The sequence below is a fragment of the Condylura cristata genome, unplaced genomic scaffold (genome assembly GCF_000260355.1).
Source record: "Condylura cristata isolate star-nosed mole 26May11 unplaced genomic scaffold, ConCri1.0 scaffold00006, whole genome shotgun sequence".
Taxonomy (NCBI): Eukaryota; Metazoa; Chordata; class Mammalia; order Eulipotyphla; family Talpidae; genus Condylura; species Condylura cristata.
The window spans coordinates 16,366,552-16,379,121 of NW_004567107.1; the positions used below are offsets into that span (position 1 = coordinate 16,366,552).

Consider the following 12,570-nt stretch of genomic DNA (forward strand, 5'->3'; position numbering starts at 1 on the left):
CACTGAGTGTTCTGTTGCTTCACCTGGCCACTTAGCCCCACCCATTGTTTTGGTCAGGGACCACCCCCCTTTTATGGAGATTTCCTCTGTTACAGCCTCTTGGCAAAGGGGAAAAGGGGAGGAGGGAAGGAGGAAGGTAAATATCAACTCTCCTCTTTTGTATAGTCTCCGCTTTTGTGAAGTCTGAGAGAGAATTGAGAATCTTGTTTTCTTTGTTTTTTTTCAAAGAAGACCTCCCAAACTATATAAACGCCAGGGCTCACCAAACTCCAATTTATTTCCATTTAGTAGTTGTAACTTGTATTGTTCCTGGGAAATATTCATTAACTTTTAAAAAATACATATATATTTTTAAACAATTTACAAATAATCTTGGTTTAGGAATACTAATTTTTCTTCCACTGTCCAATTATTTCCATAAAGTAAGTCCATTCATAATGAATCTTCGATGCTATTATTTTATCATCACTATGGCATTTTTTACATTTTTTACTGTGGTTTTCCATAGTACATCATTACCTCCAACTATGTTAAGACATAACAGTTTTGAATTTATATTAATGCCCCTAGGAAACTTATCCAATGCCACTGGCATAAATTCAAGATAATTTTCTGTTTGTTTTGTAGGTGATAAAATTACCTACTACATTGCTTTTTAAATTTGCTTATAAAGATATATAATGTTTGCAATTATGAGATTATATTCCAGGAATAACTGCTAGAACTGTTTTTATATGTATTAGCTTCAGATAACACCTGTTTTTTGTTTACTAAGATAATTGAATAATGTAAGTGTCCACATCTAGCATAGTCCAAGCTTATGTGTCATACATAGTACAGCCAAGTAAGGTAAGTCCATGCCTAATTACTACCTATTATATACTAGAGCTCAGGATAAATTCCCCTGAGTTTAAGGAATAGGGTTAAGGAACAGGCATTGTGAGGGTGAACTTAAAAGCAGATGTCTTATATACAGGAAGATTTAATTATTTGTGCAAGGCAAGAGCATATACATGTGTGGTACTTAACACTAATTTTAATAGAGGGCCTTTTGGCCCAAATGCATTCATGCTACAAACGGTAATTTTTAATAGTCACTAATTTATCTAGCTTTAATTTTAATACTTTGTAGGTAGATGATGAAAAGACAGGGTCCACTTGAATAACTGGATAAAAATAACTGCACTTTTATTATCGGCAATAAAATTTTTTTCCTTTTAACAGATTTCATGTGCTCACAACTACCACAGTTCAAAAAAAGACGCCTAGTATATGAAAAAGTCCCTGGTAGAGCTGATGGACAAACTCGTCTAAGATTTTTTTGAAAGAGAGAAAATACAGTGTTAATTGCCATATTCCAATGTTTTTGATGATAATTCAGTAACAGGATTTAGATTTGCTCTTACATTACATAAAAAACAAGTGTTCCTAGAAGTTCTCAGTGTTTTCTACATTAAATATTCATAAGACTTGTTCTGCCCTATGTAAGTTTGCATCTTTGTAAGTAAACTAATTAGCTTAACAGTCATAAGATCCAAATATTTCCCAGATTCATCTAAACATCTCTAGCCCTTCATTTTTAAGAGAAACAGAAAACTTCATTGTGTGTTAACTAAAAGGGTTATTTTGTTGTCTCTTAAGGGCCCCATGTGACACAGCTTTCCTTCAGTTAGTCTTTTCCAAGGATCCTTAGTCAGTCTAATCCTTTGAGTTAAGGAGATCACTAGCCAATTTTACTTAAGAAATGGTACTGGAAGACAAATCTTTATTGGGATCTGGGGAACAGTGGATTAAATTTGCTGTGCTTACAGAGCACCCCCAAGAATGACTGTCACATAATAGGTTGGGTTGGCCCATAGAAGGCAGACCAGAAACTACAAACATTTTGAATCCCCTTCCAGACAAGCCATGACATAGGATTGACACGGGATTGTTGGAAATAGCCTCAGTTTCCCAGTTGTGTGTAAACAATGGAAACCTTGGTACTTTCTCTGAAAGTACTTCCTGTGAGATTTTCTATATTCTCAGGGGAGTTCTGACTCCCAGAGCCACTGCTGGTCCTAAGTTCCTAGGCCCATTGCAAACTCTGGAGGCCTTAGTTATGGATGGGCATGACACACTCCTTGCCTTGTCACTGAGTCTCATCATTTAACAGGGCATCAAAACCAGGTCATCTCACCCTTGTCTCTCATAGTTAGAACCTAGTTATTCTCCCTAAATAATAAGCTCTGTCCTAAAACAAGGGGTCCAATAATATTAACAGAGTAGCCCGAGTTGGAGGGGGTAGAGAACGCAAGCTGTAGAAATCTAAAATGAGGACTAACTTTTCGAAAAGGACACATTTTTCTGAATTTTGCATCTTTTAAATGTTTGAGTTTTACTTCATGTTTTTCACAAAATGTCATGTAACTATTTAAATTAAATTGTTTGTTTAAATTTAATTTTATATAGTCCGTATGTACAACTTCTTTTGATTTCTGGATTTCCTGCCTTGCTTAGAAAGATCATTTTTATCCTAAAGTGATATAAATGTTCTAATTTTTCTTCTAATACTTTTGTGTTGACTTTACCCTATGTGGAATTCCTTTGTATTGCATAAGACAAGTCCAGTTTTATTTTCTTCCAAATGGGTAGCCAATTATTATTAGGTAAGCCATGCTTTCCCACTCAGTAGGAAAAATGGTCAAGTCTGTTTCTGACCCATGTAATCATCCTCTATTTGCCTGTTCTTATACCACAAAGTTTATTTTGCATTTGGTTGTTTTTGTGTTTTGCTATTAAAATAATTTTTTGATTTAGCAGCTTCAAAGTAAGTTATATCCAGTAGGGAAAGTTACATCCCTCTCCTATGTCCTATATACAAACACACATGAGTTTTTACTATTCTTCACTTGATTTTCCATATGAACCTTTAAATATTTTAACCAGTTTTCTTCAGGAAATGAATAAAATAGGAATTTGACTAGACTTACTATATGAATTTTAGTGAAATTATATTTTAATGAAGTTGTAATATATCCAGAAATACACTTTATAGATATCAAATCTCTTATCTCTACTTTTACTAAATTTATTCTAAACATTTTTTTTTAGTTTTGTCATTAATGTAGAAATGAGTTTCCATTTTCAACTAGCTATTGCCATGAGGAAAATGCTTATTTTTCTCTATATGTATATTTTGTATAGTCAGCCTCCCAAATTCTATTACAAGTTCCCTATTTCTTTTGTTAGTTTCATGTTTCCAAGGTGTACAATTATATAGTCCATAAATACAGAAATTACTTCCTCTAAAATATTTATACCACTTTTTTATCTTATTGCATTAGTAACACTTCCAAAGCAATAATGAACTAATGTAGTGATAAAAGTATCCTTGCTTTGTTTCTGATAAGCTGAATGTATTAGCATTTATCACACAGGATAAAATTTTCTATTGGTTATGATAAACTGTCTTTATAATCAATCTTTTTATTCCTGTTTCACTAATTCACTTGATTTATTCAGATTACTGAATTTTATCAAATGATGTGTTGGCATACATGTTTTTTTTTTTTTTTAAAGATACATTTATTTGTGCATACAGAACTGGGGTACAGGCCAGAGACTCAGGGGCAGTGAGAGGCTTCACCATGCACAGAATGGGGAGCAGAACAGGCAGATTGAAGAAGTACACTGCTGAGGGGAGCAGCGGGCGGGCCAGGAGAGGTCTGCCCGGTCATGTGGTCACCTCCGGGGCAGGCGGGAATTGAACTCATGCGGAAGTAGCTTTAGCTTCTTAGTGCAGTGCTTTAACCCGCTGCGCCACCAGGGAGGGCCTACATGTTCTTTTTTTAAACCATTCACATAATAAATTACACTGATAGATTTCCTCATAGTAAACTAGTTTTTTCAGGTTGTATCTTTTTTGATATATTGTACTGAATTGATATGCTTATATTTAGGATTTTTATATCTATTCCTAAGTGAGATAGCTATAGTTTTATTGTATTATCTTATCAAGTGCTTGCCAGAAAGTAGAATGAAAAAATTTTTTTTCTACATGTAGCTATCCACAATGTGTACAATTTGATGAGTTTCGAGATAAGTACACACCTGTGAAACCATCACACAATCTATGCCATAAACCTATCTATCACTTCCAAAAGCTGCCTCTCACCTTCTTATTTATTATTATATTTTATGGCAAGAACACACAACATAAAATCTACCCTCCTAGCAAATTTTAAGTCTATGATACAGCATTGTTATCATAGGCACTATGACATACAGTCTCTAAGACTTACTCATCTTACAAACCAAATTTGGATTTTTTTTTTAAATCCTTTTTTTTTTTAAAGATTTATTTATTTATTCATACAGAACTGGGGTACAGCCCAGAGATGTGGAGGGTGAGAGGATTCACCAGGGACAGAGTATGGAGCAGAACAGGCAGATTGAAGAAGTACACTGCTGAGGGGAGCAGCGGGCGGGTCAGGAGAGGTCTGCCACGCCATGTGGATCTTCTCCGGGGCAGGAGGGGATCGAACTCATGTGGAAGTGGCTTAAGCTTCTTAGTGCTCTGTGCTTTAACCCGCTGTGCCACCAGGGAGGGCCAAATTTGGATTTTTAATGAATGTTTTTTAAAATGCTTGTTGTTAAGATGGGAATGGAACCATGTGTAAGGTCTGATAGAAAGGATTCAAAGGAGAAGATGGAGAGAAAAAATTATAGTATCAGAGAAGGTGAAACAGATCCCAGAGACACATAGAGGGTTTAGAAAAGGGATACCTAAATGATGATCATATGGAAGGAATTCAGACTGTTTAGATATAGAAGTAGTTAGTGGCTAGAAGTTAGTCAAGTTCACATCTAATTCCTATGGTAACCTGATTCTCTATGGTAACCTGATTTATGCTCAAACATACTTTCATTTGTGGGCTTATACACCACTATTTGAAACAGCAGGAGTATTATTATCATTGCTTAAGATATTTGTGCATGTTATACATACATTTAATTATTAAAAAATTCCATCTCCACTCCCAGCAGTCACTCTTAAAAGCAGTTATATAGCCATGTAGCCTTAAAACACAATTAGACACTGAATACCACTATCATAGAAAATGATGAATGAAGCAGAAATTTTTATTTCCAAGCTCTTCAAAGATTATTACAAACACAGAACATTCTTTAAAAATGTTGTAAATTAAGTCAAAGGCACATATCAAAATAAACATGTGACATGAAGAATGCATTTGAATTATAATATTTGCATACTACTTTGCTTTTAATCACTGCAATATGTTGTACGTTATGTTTTTAACATTTTTTATTTTATTATTTTAAAAAGATTTATTTATTTATGTATACCAGAACTGGGGTACAAGCCAGAGGTGCAGAGTAGGGGGGTAGGTGGAGGTGGGAGGATTCACCAGACACAGAGTGGGGAGCAGAACAGGCAGACTGACTGAAATACACTGCTGAGGGGAGCAGCGGGTGAGACAGAAGAGGTCTGCTGTGCCATGTGGGTCAGCTCCCTGGCCTGGGATCAAACTTACACCACAGTGGCTGTGGAGAGCTTCATAGTGCTGCGCTTTAACCCCTTGTGCCACCAGGAGGCGCTTAACATTTTTTAAAGACATCAATATTGTTTTTAAAGTACAAGCATAACTATAAAATAGAGGAATTTAAAAAACAAATATCGGCCCTCCCTGGTGGCGCAGCGGGTTAAAGCACAGCACCGAGAATCTGAAGCCACTTCCGCATGAGTTCGATTCCCGCCTTCCGCCTGCCCCGGAGGAGACCACATGGCGAGCCAGACCTCTCCTGACCCGCCCACTGCTCCCCTCAACAGTGTACCTCGTCGATCTGCCTGTTCTGCTCCCCACTCTGTCTCTGGTGAAGCCTCTCACCGCCCCTGAGCCTCTGGCCTGTACCCCAGTTCTGTATGCACAAATAAATAAATAAATCTTTAAAAAAAAAAAAAAAACAAATATCAAGTCTGTTTCAAACAGGGGGCAATCGTATATAAACGTTAATCTTTTCAAACAAATTTGCTAAGAAATAGCTCCCATATTTAGTGTTTAAAAATAAGAGAATTCTCCTCATTTAGAAAAGTCAACCCATCATTTCATTAATAACATTTATTCTTCCCCCAATTTTACTTCATTTCCTTCACTTAGAAATTGTAAGTTCGTGAGGAAAGAACAAATTCTGTTATAATATAAAAATCCTAGAACAAGTTACAAATATGCAGGGTTTTTTTTAAGTAAACAAAAATGTTTCCTTCCCAAAATGTAAACAACCAGTAAATAAAACATGTAATATTCCAGGTATAGAAACACCAGTAATTTGCTTATGAAAGAGGTGCATTTTGGTATATTTGATGATATTTAAGTATAAAGCACTTTACCAACAAATCAGGCCATTATTATTTTAAAAATCTATAGTTTCACCCAATTTCCTTATTTGAATAGAAACTCATCAATTTCTGTAGAATTTTGCTAGAGGGCCAGCTTGCAGAACAGGTCTGAAACATCAGAGTCATTTGGCTGGAGAAACATGTTTTCTTGAGACTTGGAGGCAGTCACTTTGCAGTTGAAAGTATTCCTCAGGGAACATCTTTCATACTGGGAAAAGAATTTAGAATGTTTTCATTTAGTCAGATTTATATATAAAATTAACTAGTTACCATTTCATAGCTCACTATCGCATTCTTAAAGTAAAAAGTGATAGGTTAATTAAAAAAAAAAAAAAAAAACAACACCCAAACCACACCATGATTGAAGGGCACCCATGAACCCATGAAAGTGCTCTGTAAAAACAAAGATGAAATGTGGACATTTTCCATTACAAGGTATAGCTATACCTGTTAGAAGGATCACTTCCTTTTTAATGTTAAGTTTTCTTTTGTAGGGGTGTGAAAAGGAACCCCTCAGAACATACAATTTCTAATTTGACATCAGAGGTGTTTATAGTTCAAAACCCCATTTTTCAAGTTCTTTTATCTACTCACACTTTTCCCCAGTAGCTACATTTCTTCCTTTATTAAATCTCAGAAGTATGTTTTGAAAGCTTTTGGGGAAAGTAATCACAGCTGGTGGTAGAAACAGTTTCTCTCCTCAGGGGAGTCATTGGTCCTCAGAGCAGCAAGTCAGTTGATAGCACCAAGCTGCAAATCACAGCTTTGGGACTGGGATGGGAGTGGGATTAAGGTCAAGAAATCATATAAACTAACTCAGTTGAGAGCTCAAGTTCATAAAGCAATTAAAATCTCATGAGTTAGTGCCAGAAGGATTGAGACTCTTCTAATTGGATGTTTTCCCCAGGCATGCAGACTGGAGTCACCCCTTAGGGAAAATTGTGCATTTTGCTGTTTCTTATTTTAATTTCCCCCAAGAATAGTAGATAATCTAAATTCAAGAGATTATCTAACCCTTTTGGAAGCCCCAAGATCATGCGGTGGCCCCAAGGCAGCCTGGTGTATCATGGCTTACCTGACTTCAGAGTAAAGCACAGGATCTGGGCTCCCGGAAGGGGTTGCTTCCGGCTGGGACACCCACCAGCAGGGCATCCTTGCAGGCGTTCTGCATGCAGTACTGCTGAAGCTCTGCTGCTGCCTGGGAGACCTGCAACAAAGCAGATTTATCCAGCGACCACCCGATACTCTGAGAAGTGATGCTATAGTCTCACATTTCTGTGACTGCCAAAAGTTTCTTCTTTTTGCTGAACCTGCTTATAACTGAATTCCAAGGAGGAAAGTTTACAGTATCTATGAACTTGGATTGAGGATTTTGAATTTTGATCTAGTTGCTTATTCAACTAGATTCAACTAGGGGAAAGCCACATAGAATGCTAGTTGATGAAGAAACAGCTCATTCTAGTGTCCCCTCTACAGAGTCTCTCTCATAAAGCATATTCCCTTTACAAAGCATGTATTGACATACTCAGGTTTGCCATGTAAGCAAACTGTTCCTGTGTGTATGGCTGGATGGAGCCAGAAGGCTGGTCTTCTCAAAACAAGTGACAAAGTTCTTCCACCATGTTTTGAGGCAGAATAGCTGATTGATTAAAAATACAGCCTTTGGTCAGGCTCTCCCTGGTGTTGCAACATGTTAAAGCACCACATTATGAAGCCCTCCAAAGCCGCTGCATCATGTGTTTGATCCCCAGCCCCGGAGCTGACCCACATGGCGTGCAGACCTCTCCTGACCCACCCACTGCTCCCCTCAGCAGTGTATTTCAGTTCATCTGCCTGTTCTGCTCCCCACTCTGTCTCTGGTGAATTCTCTCACCACACCTCTGGCCTGTACCCCAGTTCTGTAAGCATAAATAAATAAATCTTAAAATATATCCATATATAGATTGATCTATCATCTATACACACACACACACACACACACACACACAGCCTTTGGAACCAGACTACCTGGACTCGAATTCATTTCTGTTACTACCTGAATGACCTCGGGCAAGTTACTTGTTTTCTTATTTGTGCATTGTAGTTAGTACCTTCCTCATTGGCTTGATGTGATGACTGCGTTCACACTTACAATAGTGTTCATAGAGTAAGCAATAAAGTGGTGGTGGACTGCAAACTTAATCAAATACATTGCAGCTCCTCGATGCAGGAAGCAGAAACCCACCCCTTGTATCTAGGCTGGCTTTGTAACTTGCATTAACCAGGAGAATATGGCAGAAGTAACAGGAAAATTCCAAGACTAGGGCTCAAGACCCTATGCAACTACTTCGCTACATACTGCTGGCACCTGAGAACCACCATCTAATGAGCCCAACCTAGCTCACTGTGAATGAGGCCATCCCTGACCATCCCGTAGTAGAGCTTAGTCAACAGCACAGGAGACCAGCAGACATCAGCAGGACTAACAGCAAATCCCACTCAAACTGCTGTCCCAAGAATTGTGAGTTACTAAATGTTCCAAATCACTAAACTTTGGAGTGATCAGGCAGCAAAGAAAGATACAATGTCCTTTCTTTATCCTCCATTTGATGCTATTTGTACTTAGGGGCTTTCCTTGCTTCCTGTTTTTCTTGCAAGGTATTTGTATAAAAACTCACCCATATCATTCAAAATAGTTGTATTTGTATAAAAGGTATTTGTATAAAAACTCACCCATATCATTCAAAAATAGTTCCAATTGCTTTTCAGTTATAACAACTAGTTTGTGTTAGGCTTACAAACTTCCAGATAACTGGGAAGTTAATGCCATCTGTTTCAGTTATGTAGTATCTTGAAACATTTTAGGAATTTTGGTTTCATTAAAGTAGTAACAGTTTGCTATAGAATATAAAAACATAAGTCTGAAAAGTTTGACACTGTCATTTTAATTACAGCCATAAGTAATGGTCGTACATCACAATTATTCACAAGAAATTTGGAGCCCATAATGTTTTTGCCTATCTCACTATCAGAGGGAATAGCTAAACTGATTGGAAGTAGACTGTTTCCCAGGGCCCTGGAGAAACTGTACTAACTAGCCCCCAGACTAAAGAACATCATTAGAATTTAACTTGGGGGGATATGCAGAGAAATGGAGTAAAAGTGGTCAGCACTTCTCTAGCACTTTCAAGGGAGAAACTGGTTGGGGGAATACAAAATCAAATACTCTAAAGCTGGAGATGGGATAATCCCTAAATTATATGACTGTCCTTGGTTTGTATTCATTTGCTCACCTAGCAACTTCTGCAAGGCTTCTCCAGAGACAAGAAGGGGTCCTTAAAGGGTACCAAGAATTTCAAACTAACGGAAGGGCTCCCCTCCTTTATATGCTAGAAAGCTGGTGTCCTAGCTTATTGGCCAGTTAGCAAATCTGTCAAAGAGAAGACATCTCTGGTGTACTGCAAATTTTCATCGTAGAGTGCTGAAAGGAGAGACCCTAGAATGTAGACTTCCTACTGTGCTTTCTGAGAGAAGCCCTGCCAAACACCCCTAACCAAAATATCTTCAGGCCACTGCCCACTAAACTTAGGTTATCTTAACTGTTCACTTGAATCCTCTGGGGCTCAGTTCCCTAATGCCCACAACTACCTTTTTCAATGCAGAAAGACTATCTTCCCCTAGCTTCATCATAGGAAGCAGCAGAAGGCTGGTTCGGTTTTCCTTTCCACCTCAGCTTCCAACATCATCTTGAACATTTTCAACAATGCTCCTTTCAGTTCCCTGACCTCTCTTCAAACAACCCAAAGTTAACAACCAAAGCTAACAACCATAACTGCTCCACACCTGACAATTTACACTCCTAATGCCCTATGGCCGGATTGTAATTCTCCTCCCATTCCAGGATATTGCTTCCTTCATTCACACCACACCTGCTCTTTGATCTCAGGGATAACTCCTCCTGCCCTTTGGTCTGGTCCATTACCAGAAGGCTTTGTCCCTTTCAGCTGGTTCTCTAACCCTTAAGTGTACCCCCACTTTCACTTCTGGCATGACTCCCCTGCTCCCCTCCTTTGATCAGCTATCATTCATCTGATTCACCTTGTCTGATAGTTGGGAGTCCTGGGTGGTCAAATGCTGGACAATCTTTTTTAAAAAAATTACAAGTTGGGCAATCTCCTAATTGTGTTTTCAGAATCATAAAGTATCTATAGCTACGACTGCCAGAGCTCCATTCCCTTCCCAAAGCACCCCACCATCCAATCATATGACTCATTGTTAGTTCCCGTTCCTCTGCCCTACAAGAAACTTGATATCCTATTCACAGAAACTCATCATACAAGCCCTTCAGCCTGTATCTAGAAACCTATATCCCTCTTTGAACTGTAGTATTCTTCCTGTCTCAGAAGCACCCCTCCAATCACATACACCCCATAAACCTTGTCTCTTCTACCTCCGATTCTCCCCTCAACCAAAAATAGTTTGTTCCTTCCCCTTTACTTCAGCATGACTTCTCGTTTCCTAAATTTTCAAAGTATCCTCTTTAAAGCCACATTTCTTTACTTTTGCGCACCCTTGCAATCTATAGATTCTGCTTCTACTGCATTTTGAAACTTCTTCTGCATTCCACAAATCTGTATTTCATTACTTTGTTTTATTATCATCATATATCATTTGAAATTATTTTACTTATCTGTTCAATTCTGATTCCCAATTCACTAAACATTTCTCTCACCTCATCTGGGTGTTCTACAATTCAACATAATTTGGATGCTTTCTATCCAAAGATGACCTGAAGACAGCCTCCCCCCACTTCAGACACCAATCCAAATCTAGGTTGTCACCTTGCTTCTAACCAGTGGCATAGAGACCTAAGGTTGTAATGACCTTCTCAGCGGTTCTATTTGCTAGAGGTGCACAAGGACTCCAGAAAACATTTTACTTACTCCATCACCAGTTTATTATAAAGCAGTGTAACTCAGGAACAGTGAGATGGAAGAAATGCACAGGGTTTCCATGGCCCATTGGGGAGCACCCCACTCTCCACCACTTCACCAACCTGTAAGTTCTTTGAACCCAACCCTTTGGGTTTCTATGGAGGCTTCATTACATAGGTAAAATGACTAAGTCATTGGCCAGTTGCAGGGGATTCAACCTCTAGCCCCACTCTGTGGTGGGTGAGAGGGATTGAAAGTTCAAATGCTTTAATCACTTGGTTCTTCCAACTAGCCCACTGCAAAAGTTGCCTCATTTACATAACAGGATTCCTGTATCATCTCATTATTTAAGCAATTCCGTGGGTGTCAAAAACAAAGCATACACATATATATTCACATATATATTCATACTTGTTTAATGCATTTGTGGTTGTCTTTCCCTCTAGAATCACCTTATTCCCAGTACCCAGGATAGTGCTAGATACTGTGGAACGGTACTTCTGAGGTAGACGGAGCTCCGCAGCAGTGTTCCGTCACAAACACTCAAAACTAATGCTATGCTGGTTGCTAATCACAATTATGCTCGTCAGCAGCTGCGGAAACACAGGATTGTTGACTAATCTCCAGATTTTCCTAACCCCCTCCTTCCTTGTTTCAGCAGCCCCGCTTTCTCTCGGTTCTCTTCTCTCAGCCCTCTCCTTTGGCAGGTCCCCGAGTGCCATGTTCTGGCCTCTTCCCTCATAGGCTTCCTTCGCTCCCCTACGTTCTAATTACCATTTGCTTCTCTGCGCTTCAGTCCAAATAGGTAAGCACTTGTGGATGTCTCTCCGAGGTCCACGTTTCCAAACTAAGCTCGTCCTCCCCTCATACCCACGCTCCTTGCTCCTTCCTCCCTACCCGGGCGAAAGGCAGCGCCCCGCATCCCGTCACCCTCCAGAAAGGCGAGCATCTCCGTCCTCCCTCCCGCACGCATCCCATCAACCCACCACCCAGGCCCGCCCGGGCAGGCCCTCGCATCCCCGGCTCCATCCTCCCCTCCGCACAGCCGCACGTCGCCGCAGTCCTGATCCTTCCCGTCGGTCCTGCTCCCCCTGTCCACCTGGTACAACCGACGCGCTTTCCTCGCTGGGCCCACGTCATTTCGGGGCCCTTGGCCCCGACCCCCTCGCGGGGACAGACCCTGGCCGGGGCCCACCGGGTCCGGCCTCCCCGCGCGCGGGCTCGCAGCCCGATCTCTCCCCGCGCGGGAGTCCCCGC

The 12,570-nt window shown here is 39.7% G+C and overlaps 2 protein-coding genes across 2 annotated transcripts in view; one reads left to right on the forward strand and one right to left on the reverse strand.

The window, feature by feature from the left end:
- Positions 1-1,648, forward strand: part of LOC101636267 (chromosome unknown open reading frame, human C9orf84) — a 60,180-nt gene extending 58,532 nt beyond the window's left edge. Inside the window, exon 25 of the mRNA XM_004677432.2 lies at positions 1,225-1,648. Within this exon, the coding sequence (XP_004677489.1) occupies positions 1,225-1,325 (101 nt within the window). The 3' untranslated portion in view covers positions 1,326-1,648. The remainder of the gene's footprint in view (positions 1-1,224) is intronic.
- Positions 1,649-5,902: 4,254 nt separating this feature from the next.
- Positions 5,903-12,570, reverse strand: part of GNG10 (guanine nucleotide binding protein (G protein), gamma 10) — a 6,987-nt gene continuing 319 nt past the window's right edge. The window contains exons 2-3 of the mRNA XM_004677434.2: positions 7,476-7,607; positions 5,903-6,608 (exon numbers count right to left, since the gene is read on the reverse strand). Coding sequence (XP_004677491.1) covers positions 7,482-7,607 — 126 coding nt within the window. The 3' untranslated portion in view covers positions 5,903-6,608; positions 7,476-7,481. The remainder of the gene's footprint in view (positions 6,609-7,475; positions 7,608-12,570) is intronic.